Genomic DNA, 18,486 nt, shown 5'->3' with positions numbered 1-18,486 from the left:
AGGAGTCCGCGGCCCGGCCGCTCGGGGGCGGTGTGAAGGGCCCGCGGGCTGCACCCGTGTCCGCCGCCCGGTTCCCTTTGGAAGGCGCTTCCCCCCAGCCCTACCTCCTGGCAGACACCCAGGAGGCGGAGCAGCCGGCCCCAGCGCCCGTGGGCACCCTGGGCGCCAGCGCGGGGGCCTCCGGCCGGCTCCCGCGGCCGCGGCAGGTGCAGCCGTCGCACCCGCGGCCTCCTGCTCCTGCCGCTCGAGGCCGCACCGTGCCTCGCGGCGTGGAGGCGCTGGACCTGCCGGAGTGGAACGGAGCCTCAGGACGGTCCTGCGGGCCTCGCCGCAGGTCAGTATCCCAGGGGCGCTGGGCTCTGCCTCCCGGGTGTGCCAGGGGACCCCTCCATTCCCGGCTCCCTCCCCGGGCGGCTTTCCTTCCCGGGGCTTCTCGCGTCCGCACCTCCGCGCCGTCTCCCCCGCCCCCGCCTGGCTCCGCCGCGCTGCCGCCCGCCTCCCGGGCTTCTAGAGGCCAGCTCTCTTCCACGTGGAAAATTCCGTAGGGCACCAAGTTGAGAAGCTGTCCGCCGGCCACCCGGCTAGCCCAGCCGGGGCTGGAAGGGACGGCGCGCGCCGGAGGTGCTGACTCTGGGGCGGGACTGGAGCGCTGGCTCCGCGCAGGTTCCCTCCCGGCGCGCGCAGACCAGCCTGGCAGACCCCTGGCCATGCCGCCCGGGCAGTGGCCGCCCACCCGCTCTGGGGCCGGGGTGGGAGTGCACGCGGCGGCTGGCGGGAAGGGCGCTTCTAGAAGGGCTCCAGCTGCAGGGAGGCCGTCCCGGTGACGCCAAAGTGCGTGTGATCTGAACCGTTTTTCCTGCTGCGAATTCTGAAAGCCATGGGAAGTTTTGAGGGCCGATGCCTGACACTGCAGTCTTACCACCTTCCGCAGGCCTGGAAGCCAGAGAGGGGATCAGGTGTTTGCAAGTTCGCCGTCAGGTGAGGCGCCCAAGCTGTATCTTTCAGGATGTCAGACTCTGGAGAAATCCTCTAGTGGATGGCTCTACTGTCTGGTCTAAACTAGAGCAGAATCCCTGGTGCCTTGGGAATGCTTATATGAACTGCTTGCAGTTGGTTAACTAAGGCTGGGCTGCCTACCGTAACAAACTCGCCTTTTCCTCAGGTAGGAGGGTGGTTGTGTGGTTAACCCCAGTTCCTCTGCCGTTATGAAAATGCGCACAGTTCAGCCTGATGGCGCTGCCGAGGGCGCAGCTGAGCCGGATTGGTGAGTACGAACACGCTTTGGCTCCCCCTTCCCTGCTCGCAAAACAAATAACAGTCGTGGACGCTTAAACTTCCTTAAAATAGTATAGACACTTTCCGGCCTTTACTGCATGGCGTTCTCACTATTATAAATGGACGTAATGCTATCATGGAAAGCCAGAATTCAAGAGGAAAATTTACTTGATCTCTGGTGTCTATCCAGATAAGTATTTAACTAATTCCAAGCAAGTATGGTATGTATTTTTTAGACTTTTGAAAGACCAAATTTGAACTGGAAGACATAACTTTTTGGACAACTAGATACCTGTGAATGTTACAAGGGAATGACTGAGTATAAACCATCTCTTTTAATGTTATGTGTCTATTTCTAATGGGGCAGATGGTTAGAAGTTACACATTTCTTGCATCTACTTAGCTCTAAAAGCACTGTCCTAAAAGATAGCAAGCAAATCCACTCTGGGTCCATTTACTGTCTTCTGCTTAGACTGACAGACAGGCTCGTACTCATCGTGGGTGTGGTGTATAATCTATTTTCTTCTCTTGACTCCAGTATTTTTCTTAGCACATTTCCTTCAGGACTCAAATGGTTTAGTCATATCCAGTAAGTATTGTTAGAAGTGCCTATTCTTGCAGTATAAGACACATGCTTGGATGTTCACATAAATAGCTTTCGAAGGAATTCAGATTTGAAGTGGAAATATATGCCTGCTTGTACGTACCAGTGGGAAACAGCATTGTGGGTCATTGTAAAGTGAGAATGAAGAAGGGGTCAGTAAGAGAAGGGTGGGGGAGGTTTTCTGTGGCTGTTAGGATGTAAATTCTGTTATTTTATGTTGAAGGGATCAAATGCATTCTTCTCCCCAGAGGAATGATGTGGACTTCGCATTTTCAGAAACTGCACAAACTAAGCAGCCCAGGTTTGGGGGAACCCAGAAACTCCTCCTTACTGAATCAGCAGTCTCAAAATTTTAGCTCATCTTCTTCTTCATATTTTAAGATGAGTCAAACTCCCATTGCCCTGAACTTTCCCTTTTCCTTCAGCAAACCTTCCATAAACCAAGTTTTGTGGCCTGGATCCTTGAAAAGCAGGCACATTTCCCATGCTTACCCTGACCATTCCCATGCAGAGGCCACTAGAATAATGCCAATTTTATTTAATCTTATGTACTTAAAAATTGATAAATCCAGATGAATGTTTGAGGAGGCCATGTTCTTTTCTCCCAAAAAACATCAGAAGTATTGTTTATAACAGTGAAATAATACATGTAAAATATCCTAATGAAGCAAGTGGGCAGAGTAGGGGGACACATTTGGAATGGAGTGACAAATACAGAACGGAAAGTCAGGGATGCTCATATCCTCAAGCCAGTGTCACCAATTAGGTCTCTGTTAGTGAAGTGAAACCCAGAATAAGACAATTCTTAAAGCACAGTTGAAAAATGGGTGACTTCTTGTGGCTACAGTTTTCAAAGTTAGTGGCCAAAGAAAACGCTTTTGGCTATGAAAATTAAAAGGGGATCATCCCTAAGGCTGGACTGTTCTCTGGCTGAGGCCTGAGTCTGGGTTCCACATGTCGTTTCTAGAGAATGAAACCACCCTTCACTAAGCTCGTTTCATCAAATGTTACCGATTTCATAAAGAAAGTAATTTTACTTTCAGACTTCATTCTCTGTATCAAACTGCAGTCCTTCCAGGATCACATGTTTAAAGCCATGTTTTGGTTTACTTGTTTGCACTGGCAATCCTCCCGGGGGCTATATCCCTCCTTTCCTCAGCCTCCCTCTAGTTGAGCTTTCTGCTCTGTTTTGAGCTTGGGTCTCAGCCTCCTTTTCCTGGTGTGAAAAGACAGTTTTGGGAGTGTGTTGCCAATATTCTTTCGGGGGGATTGCTTTCTTTCTTCACCTTTGAAGGCTGTATTTTGTTCTCTCTCCTTGATTATGTCTGGTGGTTTCAGCCAAAAAGTCTCTCAGGCAATAATTGGTGACTGGTGGGGCTAAAGATTCTGGAAAACTGTCTCAGTGTAATTCCGGAAGACCTGCTATTTAAATGAGGAGCTTTAAAAAAAAATCACATTGCCTATAGGAACTAGAGATAGGGTTAATCTAGGGATTCCCCAGCTGACACTGAGGTGGACTTCTCCAAAAGTAAAGTAAACTCATTCCCTAGTGTGAGAGAAAAATGACTAATTATAACTTTATAATTTCCTTTAATTTTACTTTTCCTTAGGGAGGGTCATCAGCATGACTCTGTTAAATTGGGCATTTATGAGACTATTAGAGAAAGAAAAATGTAAGGAATGCCACAATTCCATTCATTTTCTCCAGCTATCACTACATTTGAAATTATGTACTGCTGAGGAATGGAGTTTTGCTTTATTTATCTCTGACCCAAAGAGCTGATTCTTCAGGATATAGTTTCAAAGGGTGTGTAGGATGTTCAGAACAAGCACTTTTAAAAAGCTCAGCCATAGTTCTGCTTTCCTGCTGACCTGAAGCAGCAAAGTGGTAATGAGTGATGATTTTCTAGGAACTCATGTGGCACAGTTGTCTTTAGGGAGATTCCTGAAAACTGTAACACATTCATCTTGTGTGGGTGGCTCTAGTGGAAAACGAAAAGCCCCTACAGTGTTTCTTCTGGGTGCTTCTCAGGATTAGAATGAGCATGCCATTCATGTTGTGAGAGCTGTGCTGGGAAGGTAACCAAGGTTTCTTTAATTGGGGCCGAACTACCCCAGAACCTCAGCTCTCTGGACATTTCTTTATCTGTCTCTCTTGTAATTGGGAAATCATTAGAATATCAGTTCATTATAGAAATTGAAGTTAAAAAAAAAAACAGATCCACAATGTGGGAGTTGCTGGGATTGTTCTAAAAAGTTCCATCTGCCACAGAGTCTCGTGACTCAACATGGTCACCCTCCGACCAACATGGTCATTGCTGAGTTTTAGCCTCTGCATTTACTTCCCCCCACTCTCCACCTCCCATTCACCACACACAGATCTGGGGCAGGGAAATACTTGACTACCTGGTACATATCATTAAACTCTTTATTTTTGAAGTAGTTTATTTTAACTCATAATAACTCAAGAATTTACAAGGTAATCACCAAAAATCAAGATATTATGGAAAACCTGAAGAAAATTAAGATTACCTATAATACTATCTCACAGAGATAACCAAGATTTTTTTTTCTGATTTACTTACTTCTAGACTTTAAAAATGTCTGTATTCAGAGATAAATAATGGCATTTTTTGAAAAATGAGATCTCAATATATTTATTTTGTAACTTAAAAATTTAACATGTCGTAGACATCTTTAGGTCATTTAGGTCATAGGGTTGCAATGAACATTGCTATAGCCATCTTTTTGACCAGTTTAAACGTTTGTAATATAAATCCATAGAAGTTTGATTTCCACATCAAAGATATTCTCCAATGCCAATGCCCTTCAGAAGTTTATTTTTCCTTCAAAACTTTCTTTCATTATTGATAAATACAATTTCAGATAGATTTGCACCAATCTGACTGTTAATATATTTTTGTTTGTTAAATGTTCACTGGCCTGTTCATATCCTTTGCCTATTTTTATATTGGGCTGCCTTTTTCTTATTAATAATAGTTTTGAGCTCTCCACAGGTTTTAGATACTCAATTTTTGTCTGTTTGAAAATATTGTATACATATTTTTCCCAGTCTGTCTTTTAACTTTCTGAAGTCTTAAATTTTTTGTGTTAAGAAATGTAATTTTTATTGTTTTCTTAATTTTCTCATGCTTAGAAAGGCATTTATATTGTATTTTAAAAAATTCTGTATCTTATGCATCAATTTTATTTTTTTTAATGTGTCTAAGTTTTATTTTTGGTTTTGGTTTGAGGGAGGACTCCAGTTTTCTATATCCTCAAGGGATTACAAGTTTTCATAACAATTCATTGAAAAATTCATTCTTTGGAAAGACCTTAGGAATATTAATTGAAACAAAGTAGGATTTCTATCAGCAAACCAAGTAACTAAATTACTTAAAACCTACTAATGTATCTTAAGCAAGAGTTTTCAGTGTATTTTTAATTCAGTTTGTCATTTTTAGATTTTCTATGATTGTTGTTTTAGGAGTTTTATTATCATTTGATGTGAACAGGTACTAGCCAAGGAAAAGTTCATGTAGTCAGTTATTGTCTCATTCATTCATTCATTCATTTTTTCTAACAACTATTCACTGAACAGCTACTATGTGTTGGGTGCTCTGTTGTATGCTGGGGAATGTAGTGGTCAGCAAGACTGGGCTTCATGAAGTTCTTATAAAGGAAGAACAATAAAGATTGTGATCTTAATTATGAAGGAAATTAACTAATGAGAGAGGCAGTGGGGAAGGTCACTTTTATGGAGTGCCCAAGGAGCCCTCTCTAAAGAGATACATTTCAGCTGAGAAGTGAAGGATGAGGAGGAGCCGGACATATAGAGAGTTGGGGGAGCAGCAGGACAGATGCAACAGCAAATACAAATGCCCAGAGCAGGAAATGTTCCAGGGCCAAGAAGGAAGCCACAGGGTAATAAGGAAGGGAAAGAGAGGGAATGGGAAGGAGTGGACAGTTCACTTCTAGGCAATGGTAGGAGGACTGGATTTTAGTCTGAGAGCAGTCAGAGGCCACTAAAGGGTTTAAAGCAGGGAGGTAATATCTGACTTAAGCTTTTAAAATTACCCCTTTGGCTACTATGTGGAGATTTGGGAGGCTGCTGTAGTTGTCAAGTGAGCAGTGATGGTGCTCAGAAGCTTCAGTGGATAGAGAGAAATGGGGACCACTCCATGGTATATTTTAAAGGAAGACTTGATCCACTGGGTTTGAGAGTTGAAGAAAAGGAGAAATCAAAGCATGTCTCTGAAACAAAACTTCCTGTACTTTACTACACATTAGAATTATCTGGAGAGCTAATCAAAATCTGGTTGCCCAGCTCATACCTGGATACCAGTTAAATCAGAATGTTTGGAGCTAGAAGCCTGATACTAAAACCTTTTCAAAGTCCCTGGGTTATTCTACAGTGCAGCCAAGGTGGAAAACCACTGACAGGATAAGGGATTACAGATGAAACATCTGGATGCATATGTATGGTCACTGCATTGAGAGATGGGTGGAGAAGGTGGTAAAAGGTTGGTTTGAGAAATCTATCAGACATGTGGGTGGAGTTTCAAGGAAGAGCTTGGGTAAGGGAGTCTGTTCAAGAAAAATTTGCTGGAGATAAAATATGAAAGTCCACATTATGTGAATCATATTTAAAGCCATAGGACTGGACAAACTCTTTTAGAAGGGAGGACAGAGGACAGAAGAGTCCTGGGCTGTGTCCTGAGGCACTTTGGCATATAAATTCAGATGGAAGAGAAGCCATCCCAGGAGACTGAGAAAGGCCCAGTGAGGTAGGAAGAACACCAGGTGTGGGGGGTGCCGGGAGCCAAGCTACACCACCTGCCTGATGGCATAGCCCAGGAGGCTAATGGATGGATACCACACAGCGGGCCTCCAAAGGGGAGGCTACTGATATCTCTTCTATTGCTTAATTTGACTATTCCCCTAGTCCAAACAGCCCCCATGAATCAGAACATGGCCCCACGGACCATTCCTAAGGAAGGGCCTCATAATGAGCCAATGAAGGAAGCCCCCGGGAAAGGACTGTTAGGAACCATAGATCAATCATAAAAACCCAGCTTGTGTCAAGATAATCCCTCATCTAAAAAGAAAATAAAAGCCTACACATTCCCCCCAGGCCGGTGGGTTATTATCCCTGGGTTTGGAAATAAAAGAAGTTTCAGGTGAATTTAGGGTACAACTCCCAGGCCAACTTGGCCCCCAGGAGAAATAAGAGATGACCATCATAAGGTATGGGTCAAGAGAGCAGATGGGAGCCTTGTTGGCAGAGGCCAAATATCTTGGTGTAGTCTCCTTATGACCCAGTACTATAGAGATTACAGTAAGCGTTGTTGTAGCCAAGATCAAAAGAATGACTGCTGCTCATTCTACTGTAACTGGTTTCAGGGAACTATAGAAAAAAAATGCCCCCGCAGAGAGTCTAGGTAAGAGACCAATTTTAAAATGACCTTTCCTAGATTAAGCAAATTTTAAGACACATTTACAAGACACTGTGTTGCTCTGTAGAAATTTAACCTGAGATTAGAATCTAAAAGTAAAAGAACAACAGAAAAATCTTGAGTAAAAGACCATGATGATCTTTCATGGTTAGAAAAGCAGGGGAACATTTCAAGAAGTAGATTATGCCAAAAAATACCTAATGACGCATGCTTTATGATGATTTTATGATGACTTTATGTAACCAGTCCCTATGTAATGCTTGAAGTTTCTGTCAATAAATGGCCAGCTTAGCATCTCTGCTAATGTCTGTGTCCTCACTTGTTCGCCAACACCATTCATCCTTCAGGGACCTCTGGACCCGCTGGAGCAGGACTCCGGCAGAGGGGCCTCCTAGAAGCAGAGAGAGGTTGTCCTAGGGGCGTAAAGGTCCACTGCATCAAATGCCGTAATTCGCTAAGCCACAGCTGTTGGAATCTGCAGCAGGAGATGGTTCACTCTGAGCAGTTTCTGTGGAGTAGTGATGCCGGGGTTCTTGTTTGCATAGTCGAAGAATGAACTTAGCTAACAGTCAAGGTAGGAGAGCCAGGGAGACGTTTTTTGAGAGATACAGTGAAAGGACAGACAGAGCTACTGGCTCACACCAGGAGGGGACAAGAGAGCCCATAGTGGTGCGTTGTCTAGAGGTTTTATAGGCAGTTGAGATTTTTGGGAATCGGATAAAAGTCTTAGGGGTGTGGACTTGTTAAGTGGTCCCTGAATATTAAAACTTAACACAAGAAATTTACTGCTCTGATTTCTCCATGGGATACTGGCCTCTTGGTCTAGGAGCATATCAAAAGGCCACCTGCCCAGCCCCCAAGGTTGGCTGAGGTATTGTCTGTTTGCTAAAGAGTAAGTTAAGAATCTTCTTAAACTTCCTGGGTGTTAAAATGCAATCTTATCTTTAAGGTGCCTTTTATTATGTTTCTACAGCTGGGTCTGCATGCTAAATTAGTAGCCCAGTTTGCAAAGTCACCTCATCAGATCTGAAGGAGGAAAGACAGCACTTGGGCCTGGGTCTTTAGCATGCTAAGGTGAATCTTATACATGATTACAAATGATTAGCATAATAAAAACATGTGCTACTCTTCTTTATCTGGAGAATATTAACTGATCTCACTGAAGAATGACCCTAGAGCTTAACGTTTAACACAGTTTTGGTAGGGGGTTTCCTTGCATGTAGTTACACTGCTCTGACTGCAAATATCCTGCCTTGCTTTTTCCGGAGGCCCTCACCCTATTCTGTCTAAGCTCATGGTCTCTGTCTCAGTAGGATGAATGGAAATCCAGTGCGTGCTCTAAAGAATCTGAAGCACAAAGGTACCTTAAGGAGGTAAATGTTGGGTTCATTCCATCAGATGACCGTTAACACTAGTTAGGCCAGAATTCTGTCTGTGTAGAAGCTGGGCACTGGGATTTTTGGCCACCCCAGGTGACTCAGTGTGCAGCGAGTTTGAAAACCATGGCCCTAAGTTCTTGTCTAGCCTTGATATAGAATTGTTTTATCCTTGGGTATTAATATATGTCTTGCCCTTAATTAAATCAGGAAGACAGGAAGAATGGATACTGGGTGGGCAACTCGCAGTGTCTGTCATGAAAGGACTTTGACTTTCCAGGCTTTTTTTTTTACTTTTTTACCTTCCAGGCTTCCTTTCACAGGAAGGTTTGAAGGATACAGTCCACACAATGTGGGAGCCAAGAAAGAGGTAAGGGTAGAATCCAGCTCAGGAAGGCAGTGAAGGGGATTCCCAAACAGATGCCTCTGAACAGGGATTGGATTGGAAAGCAACCAGTGTCGGTTAGAACAAGAGGATGTCTCTGGGAGAAGAAAGTCACTGACAGGAGTCCCAGCTTGTTTGACTGCATTGAAAGGAGCTGGCGGACTCAGCCAGAGTTTGCTGATAAAGTCCTGATCGTTATGTAGAAAACTAAGCAAATGGGAAAAAAAGGCAATTAACTCCAAAAAATATTTTTTTAAAGCAAGAATATAAAAACATGGTGTACCAATGCATCAACTGTGAAATGTATTAGCATATTAGCTTTGTAAATTCTGAATATTTTTCCAAATCTTTTGGTTAATGTTTTATTCGGAAGATGAGTGGGGAGGTACACTGTGTATGTTTGCTGATGAGGGGCAGATATAAAAGCTAAATCCATCTTTTCCATAAGAAGGCATAAAGTAATAATATCTGAAAGAGAAATAAGTAATGGGATAATAATATTTATAAATATTAAACAACTATAAAAAATCAGATGAAAGAAGTTGCCTCTAAGGAGCAGAAATCAGGGGCGGGGTTCATTACAGTTCATTTTAAATTATGTACACAATAAAATTTGTGGGGGGAAACATGACGTTCAGGAGTAAGACAGGACCAGGTGACGCAGTGCCACACAGACATATGTTCCTGGTTGGGGTTCTGGAAGGCTGGTGATACTGTTCGTGGCAATAGGGGTACAGGAAGAAGGACAAACCTGGGAAGTGGTTCTCCCTGCCTCCCCTGCTCCATCCTCTGTGGGTAGGAAGAGAAAGTTGTGAATTAGAAAAAACTTTATTTTCTAGTGTCAATACAAGATAACTAAATAGGTCTAATAGGGAGAGGGGTATTTGTCAGGAGCTGTGGGAACAAACATCAATTTCTTCCAAGTGAAGGAGTTTATAATACCAGCTGGGAGAAGAAAAGAAACCACATTTAAGGGGTGGATGGAGCTTGAAACACTAGAGAAGTTGTCCCAAGTATTTTTGATAACTTATCCCCATAAGTTAAAAGAACCCCCTTCCTCTCTGAAATGTCTTTATTTACATATTGTATGCAAAACTATACTATAAAACAGGTAAATGAACATTTTAGGGAATAAGATAGATGAGGATGTTAAAATGAATTGCTAAATGCAGTGACTTTATAGTGTCATTATGACTTCATAGTTAACATTACCTAATATTTTAGGGTACAAAGTATATACTTAGGGCCAGGTTCATCACTTAAGAACCGTAGATTTATCCTTATTATTATATTATTATATTATATTATAATAAATAGCTTTCTGGATAAATCTGTTTCTTTTTTCCCAACTTCTTTTTGCATTGGATTTGCCTTTCATCTTATTTAAACTTATGGCCAACAAAGTTTATCTAAGGAGAATATTAACATTCCTGTTTTGTTGATGTTAATTTAGGCTTCCAGTAGTTTTACACCAAGTCTCATTTTTTGCAGGAATTGTTATGCCCCTTGCCCACTTTGTGAGGCTCAACTAAACTGGAGCACATACTTTAACAATGCTTAAATGGGCCCTCATAAACCTTAAGTGGCAGGAATGTGCTGAACACCAGTGAGGCTACCATCAACTCAACTTTGGGAACTTGCTCCCTTCCCCTGGGATACCTTGCACACCAAAGTGAAACACAGACATCTGGTATTCTGACCAAGTGAGGTCATCTTAGGTATGATAGATAATAATCCATGTATTAAACTTATAAATCCTAACTTCTCTCTTTGCTAGGTTAATACAATTAGAGCCCTAAGCCTTTGTTCTCACATACCAATGAATGATCTTGCATACCCCTTGTGTGCACACACCCCACTTCAGAGACCACTACAGTAGAAAACAATCTTTCATGTCTCTTGTTGAGTAGGGTCAGGGTCATGCAAATTGAAGAGCAGTATTAGCCTGGGTTGGTGAGCTTATCTGCCAAGCAGATGGTATTAATGGGAACGAGGTACCCATCATTGAAGCTGGTGTGTGTGGTTTACTGAGGCCAAGATCAGGAGCTTTTACAGTTCTTATAGGGAGTTATGACTCCAGGGAGGTTAAGAATTGCTGTTAACTTGTTCTTTTTTTTTTAAGCTTTTTTCAAAACCTCAAGCCTCAACTCTTTTAACTATTGTTAAGGCTGGAATTGCCATTGGTCATATGACAGCCTTAAAATTAGCTGATGTCACACAGTACTGATTATATGAGGAAAGAGGAAGTTCTCCTACTAACTGACAGTATCTTAGATGTGCTTTCTCAACCTCTCACCACATTATGAGATCTCGGACTTCTAAGTCCTGTTTAAATCCTGTACTAAGGCCTGAATTATTAAGTTTATACAAATCCAGATTGTGCATTTCCTATAGTTCAGTGAAACATAAATAACTTGTGAGTCATATTGTTCTTATTTATTTTGAGCAACTTCAATTGCATGACCTCCCTACAGTTGATGGATCAGTGTAATTTAGGTCTTCACTGATTTCTGTTTCTTAACTGTTTTTGTACTGTAGCCACTTTCACTTCCCTGAGTTGTGTTACAAGTTAGCAGGTATCTGTCCTTTTCTAAGCCTGTTGATGATTTTCATCATTTGTGAAAGAACTTGCAGTATTTCTCCTGTTGACCCAATTCTTGCTTATAAAGTTGTGACTGCAGCTTTCCAGCCTCTTGTACCAAACACCCAGCCCAGTGTTCAGCACTGGAGGGTGTTGGTTAAGTATGTATCAAATGCAGGAAATTTTAGTTCTGGAATATTGTCCTCTCTCTCTCTTTTTTCCTTTTCACCTTGCACTACATTTTTTTTTTGCACCATTTTACTTTTGTTATAGGAATAAGATGTCTGGTTGTGTGTGTGTTAAATACCCTTCACCCACCAGGGAACTAGGTCAAATCTACGTATTGGGAAGAGGGGAGCAAGAAAGAGCCCTCAGAAAAGTAAGGTTTAGAAAGCTTATACATTTACATTTTCCTTGAACCAAAATATCATTACCTTTTTTTCCAAACTTTAGATCTTATTTTTAAACTTGTTAGTTATTGAAAAATAGCCATCTCTTCATGTAACTTTATTATTCACATTAGCTTTTTCTGTATTTCTATCACCAGTTGATCACACTTGGCTAGTACCAGCCTGTATTTCACCTACATAGTGACACCTGTTCACTGAAGGGGGAAAGTTTTTATGCTAGCTTTTTCATTTTTCTTGTTATCCTTCACAGTGCTAGAAATATTGCAATTTATCTGTAAATATTTAAATGAAAAACTGGAAGGATACAGTTCTATAAACAATTTTGCATAAGGGATCCTGATGTTCATTATCTGCTACTTTGTTGTTGTTTTTTTTCTGCCTGAAGTGTATCTTAATAAGTTTTTTTTAGGGTAATGTTGGCATCAGTTACCCATTTCTTGAACATTTAGGGGCCATATGAATTACAAAGGTTAATGGAATTCTTTGTGGCCATATATAGTCAAGGACACCACAGCTGGAAGAATCATTTGAGGTCCCTTGAAGCAGCTGGGCTACATCAGGCGCTCCCTTCTGTTTCCAGAGTGCTCAGTGCGCACCTCAGGCACAGCACCTAAGACGTTTTACTATACTTTTTATCTGTTCACATCTCCCCCTTCCACTAGACTGAACTCGGGGAAGGCAGGGAAATATCTCTGGCAGAGTTTGGATCAAAAGATGTTCACTAACTATTTGACCTAATTCCTTGTGTTTCACACCACTGTTTCTGAGAAAACCATCTCCTCTTTTCTTCTCTGGGGTGTGTGTGGGGAGGAGTTTCCTGACCTCACTCTCCAGGTTCTACCACAACTTTTTCAATGCCCTTTTCATTTCATTAAATCAAAAGATATTGGGAATCATCAGGATGAATACATTAGCAACATCAATTCACTACTGTGACGGTGGGTAGCTCTTAAGTTCAGTAGTGCTCAAACATGCCCCTGCAGGCTTTTACTGGCCTGTACTCAGGGGTCTGAAAGTTCATGCTGGAGGATGTTGCTCTCAGGCCCAGTTAATGAAATCAGATAGGGAAGAGCAAGGGGGCTCCATTTTAAACTGAACCTCCATCTTGGGGCTTCAAAGGGTAAAATTAAAACAAAGAATTCCATTAACCAGCCATATGACTAACAGTCAATTAACCGTATCTGAAGCTAGAGCAAACAATCCCAAGAATTACTAACCAGTCCTTGTTTACACTAGGAACATTACCTTGGGGAAGGAAGAAGAATTATAAAATTCTTTTGTGTTAGGCTTATTCTACAGAAACATCAAAAAGGAGGCCCTGAGCATATTTTGGGAAAGCCAGTGAATCAGCATCTTCTGTCCATGGAGTGGACATGAGAAAGCAACTGATGTAGGTAACATAAGGAAATAATTCATCAATGCCCTTCCTCCCCAAACCCTTTTACAACTGCTTTTGTGAGCCCTTCTGTCGGCTCCTTTGTATATAAGCTGTCTCTAATAAACTCTGCCTGCTTTCTTTAGAGGCCAGTGTCCATTTCTATGACACTGAAACTCAAGAACCTGGTCATTGGAGGCCAGTAACAGTTTTGGAGAGCCAGGTAGGTGACGTGGCTCTGCCGCTGGCTCAAGTTCCTCCTTTCTAGGGATTTTCTTTGGTGCCTTGGAGCACCCAGGCCCAGAGGAGTGCTGCCTGGATGCTGCAGGACTAGTGGCCACCTGGATTCTTTTGTCCCTGCACAATGGGTGTCCCCTCTGCTCCAGAGGTCCAAGACAGGGCAGGTGGATTTATTAGCTAATTTTAGCCCTATTCTATTCTTCCTTCCTTCGTTATTGGTAGATGCCTGTGAGGGGCCAGCAGGACATGCAGGAGGGAGGACTGAAGCCCTCACAGCTGCGGTGAGCGAGGGGAACCGGACACAGCAGGACTGAGTCCCCCTGTGTCCCAAGATTGCGGCCTTGAGAATGCCTACATGCGGCAACTGGCTCAGAGCCAGCCCAAGCCTAACACCCCTGGCGGCCAGATGCACTTGCAGCTAACCCACTTGTGAATCCCAACAGTAAATGTGCACGCTACTTTCTCCTGACTTTATCTTTTTTCTTTTTTCTTTGTGCACCCTCCCTGCTGCCCCCAGGTGGCTATGAGACAACCACTGCCAAACTCCCCTTAGCCATTAAGGGCATGTTCTGTCATAAACCTTATCATGTCCTTCTAATGTAAACACAGCCTCACCATTGCCTGAGACTGAAACAATAAAAATGGAAAAAGAGGCTTTTTTAAACACGAATGGCTTTAGAAGCGCCTTTGCCCAAAATCAAGCCCTTAGGCATCTTCACACATATTAGTACCCAGGAAATCTTTGTTTGCATCTGTTTGTGTGTTTGTCTATGTACATGTTCTTTCATTATAAATGGGTTTACCTCTGGATGGCATTGCTAAAATTAATTGATTAGAAGACAAGCATTTGTAAGAACTGGGCAATTCCAAAATGGCAAATTCTGATAGAAACTAACCCAAATGTTTTTCATGTTCATGTGATCTGGGAAAGATACTAGGTATTAATGCTAATTTAAGTTTGGTTTAATTAAAATAGCTATGTCTTAAGATTATCAGCATTAGAATTAAAACATTCATTCTGCCTAGGTTTACCTAAAGTCCTGTAAGTTGACATTACCTGTTAAACTTTTTTTTGGAAAAAGGGCTTGGGAGAATGGCTGACTTTGTCTAATATCTAATGAAGTTTTTGTGGGTAATGTAGGCATGGTAGTTGAGAACAAATAAACTAAATAGGTGTAGTCGGTGAACTTTTTAGTAACAATCACTTAGTATTATAGTATGTGTATCTAAAAATAGCTTGAGAATGTTGTTGGTAACCTGAAAAGTTTTGCTAAGTGACAGTTTAGTTACCAAATATTTTATCAGTAAGATAAAATAATGAAACATTAGTTATTGAATGTAGGTTTATCTACTTTTGGCTTTCTTATTTCAGAGAAAATAAGGACAAATATGGGTCTGTTACTGAATGTATTTTGTGCTTACTGAAACATTGTACTGTAAAGAAGCACATTTTCTTTGAAATTATGAAATGTATTCATAAATTTGCCAATCTAAAAACACTGGTGTAACAAACAGTTCACAATTGCTTGCTACTTAGTTTTTGCTAACAATTAAGGTCTCTAAAAATTAAGAATTTTAATAGGTGGAATTAAAACCACTAGAAATAAGGGAAGTATCTCTGTATATGAGAAAAGTAAGATGAGTGTTTTTGGTAAAGAATGGTAATGCATTTTATTAAAAGGGAAAAAGAAAGGTAAGAGGCTAATTATTTAAAAAAGGAAAACTTAGGACAACATCTGAATGTAAAAAAGTTGTAAAAGGTTTGTGGAAAAGGGATTTAATGTGATCGTACTGTTTGTGATTGAGGTAAATAAGGTTTAATATCAAGTGCACCACGAGATTAGAATTTTGTTTTCTCTGTTAAAAGGACAAAGTCTTTCTTGAACTATTGGTCTGCTGTTAATATCAAGAGATTGTTAAGGGTTTTACTTATTGTTTTGTCAGAATGTCTTGTGCACATGTTGTCTTAATCAGGTCTTTGATTACTTAAGAAAACTGAATCTTAATATTAAAAGAGCTAAATCTTGCTAACAACCATGTAACCTACATGGCCTTTAAAATCTTTTACTGTCACTTTGACTGAATGGATAACTAGGTGTTGTTTCATGATAGTCTGTTTCTCCTCCTGGATGCTGAGCATCTGAAGTTCAGGGAACCTATTCAGCTGAGTGTCCCAAACACTGCATGGCTGCTCAGCTCAGCAAGTATTTAATAAGTTGGTCAGATCAATTCAAGAGGTAAATAGAACATTATTAACAACTCAGTGTAAGTCTTAAATGGTCTTAAAATAATCTTTAAAGTACTTTTTCCCTTTTGGACTTCTTTTAAACTTGTTAGTCAAGGTAGATAACATAGACTGAAAGTCAGTATTAAAATATGTCATTTAGGTATTTCAGGTGAAAGATCCCCAAGAATGACCCCCCAATGAAACAACTTCCCTAGAAATGAGTAGCTTGAATGATTGGCTGAACTTAATAGAATTTATTCATTAAACTTAACCATCAAGATACTTCCTGTTGTGAGAAACAGAAAGCTAACTCAAACTGGCTTAAGCCCCAAAGGATGTTTCTTAGCTCAAATTGAAATTCTTGGGGTGAATGGCTTCAGGCTCAGTTGGATCCAGGAACTCAAACATTGTCACTACACTTACTGTCTTTTCTCTGTTCTTCTGTGTCAGTTCCACTCCAGCAGGCTGTCCTGTGATGATGAGATGACTTCGAGGAACTCCAGACTCAGCCTATGCTTTACGTCTGTGATCTCCCAATTTTGTTGATTATATATCCAACATACATGTTAAGCATGTATACCCAATGTGTGTATATTTATTCATAAATTATATGCTACTATATACCACTGTTATTCTCTTTATTAATTATTCATAGAGTTCAGTTGTTTTTAAAGTAAAGAATAAAATAGAAGAATTACTATTTTCTATACTCCCAATGGATAGTTTTGCATACCCCAGTTTGGAAGCTACTTAGTGGAAGGCCCACATCTCTCCCATCATTTATAATCACAGTCCTGTAACCCCATCTCAGTGGTTCTTTTTGGGCTGCCTTGACTCATATGTCCATTTCTGAGTTGAGAGCCCTTGAAATAGTAAAAGAAAATTTTGCTCATACAAGTTGATATGAGTATCTGACTAGGCATAAATAAAGGAAATGCTACTTTAACTTTTTAAAGATATTTGTATTTTGGGATCTTGTGATTATTGATATATTATCCAAAAGTGGGGGAACATAATCCTTCTTTCAGTTTAGAGTTATAGAACAGATTGTCTATTTCCATAACAATTGAATTATATTAGCCTATACTAAATTTCTGTGATTTCATACTTGGAGTATCATGAAAGTATCCCTTCTAGTTTTTGTTAGTACTCCCGTGACAACTGAGTGCTATATGTTAAGATATAGGAATTGGCAAGTCTTGCAAATAAAATCCTATTCTTAACAATTTTTTGAGAATGGCCATTTTGAACAAGATGAATAGCTATGTGTGTGCAAAGGCACATGATAGAGGGTCCTGAATAATTTTCAGATTTCTGAAGAGAAAAGGAGTTCCTTGATTGGAGAGAAAATTTACTTGTAAGAATGGGTAGAACACATGAACAGAAAGTATTATTTAGGAGTTTTCTGACGAACAGACTCTTTTGTATACTTAAAAATTGATCTTTTGTGGCAGAAATACAATGGCTCATCTTGATTCTGAGGCGAAAGAAGAGTGTCTGAGGAAAGACCTGAAGTTTTACTTCATGAACCCTTGTGAAAAATACCGAGGCAGACACCAGATTCCATGGAAACTAGGTTTGCAGATTTTGAAAATTGTTATGGTCACGACACAGGTAATTTATATTATCAGTTCACTTGTTTTTTTCCTTACCCCAAGATGAAACTATTTTCACGTGTTCTGTCACTTGACCTTTGTCTGAGAAGTCCATATTCAAGTTCATTAAACTAAAATTGTGTTGACTCTGGAGGGTGGGTGGTAGGTTGAAATTCAGATTAGATGACCACCTTGTTTTAGTAAACGATTATGAGGTTATCTGTTCACAGGTTCTGTAAATAACGGATAAAGAGAAGATCTGTATGGGCTGGTGGGGGTGGTTCTATATCTGAACAGGGCACATAGGCTGGCAAAGACTTCTCAATTCAAAGTGATTTGTGTTCTTAAAATGTCTCATCTAAAAAAAAAATGCCTCATCTTTACTCAGATACACCTTATTTAAACAGACTTTGGAATCTGCAGTTTTTACTGTTTTGATGTTAGGCTTACATGAAATACTGTTTCCCTTTCATCAGTAGCTGATTGCTCTATTCAGATACTCACCCACTGACACTATCAAGGGCATACGAAGACTACATTGGGACCTTTTGTTTAAGTTCATACTACTGAGCATTTTATCACCAGTATTACAGCCATCAGAGCTGTCATCTACTTTTGAGGCTAGTGCTGAATCAGTTTCATTGAGGCTTCTCTCAAGGTAACTACATCTGAAATGCATGCCCTTTTAAAAACACTACTGATTTGGGATATTTGGCTCCTATGGCAGATAACCACTCTGTTATTAATGTAAAAGGGTTTGTAAAGATGTTATTTTGGGGACACAAGAATAAATACCTTTCTCAAAAGACCTCCATATAGTTTTAGAAATGAGAGGAGATCCCTGCCCTAACTGATATTGTATCTTTATTCTGTAGTCATGCAGAGGTCTTCTCATTGTATGACATGCTGTACCATCTCTTCACATTTCAGGGTAACCAGCTTACTTCAAGTGAAGCAGCAAG

General features: G+C 40.8%; 1 protein-coding gene across 3 annotated transcripts in view; it reads left to right on the top strand.

Annotated features, from left to right (window-relative positions):
• Nucleotides 1-203: 203 nt before the first annotated feature.
• The window catches only part of MCOLN2 (mucolipin TRP cation channel 2), a 55,854-nt gene continuing 37,571 nt past the window's right edge, over nucleotides 204-18,486 (top strand). Inside the window, exons 1-2 of one of the 3 annotated variants that reach the window (XM_073234217.1) lie at nucleotides 204-334; nucleotides 17,384-17,543. In XM_073234217.1, coding sequence (XP_073090318.1) covers nucleotides 17,391-17,543 — 153 coding nt within the window. In that variant the 5' untranslated portion in view covers nucleotides 204-334; nucleotides 17,384-17,390. Of the gene's footprint in view, nucleotides 335-536; nucleotides 979-1,166; nucleotides 1,265-17,383; nucleotides 17,544-18,486 lie in introns of those variants that run through there. The other 2 variants (XM_073234215.1, XM_073234216.1) reach the window with 2 other exon arrangements.

Source organism: Manis javanica, chromosome 4 (assembly GCF_040802235.1).
Source record: "Manis javanica isolate MJ-LG chromosome 4, MJ_LKY, whole genome shotgun sequence".
In the NCBI taxonomy this organism is placed as follows: domain Eukaryota; kingdom Metazoa; phylum Chordata; class Mammalia; order Pholidota; family Manidae; genus Manis; species Manis javanica.
The sequence above is the reverse complement of the archived record's forward strand: the minus strand, read 5'-3'. Positions and strand labels throughout refer to the sequence as shown.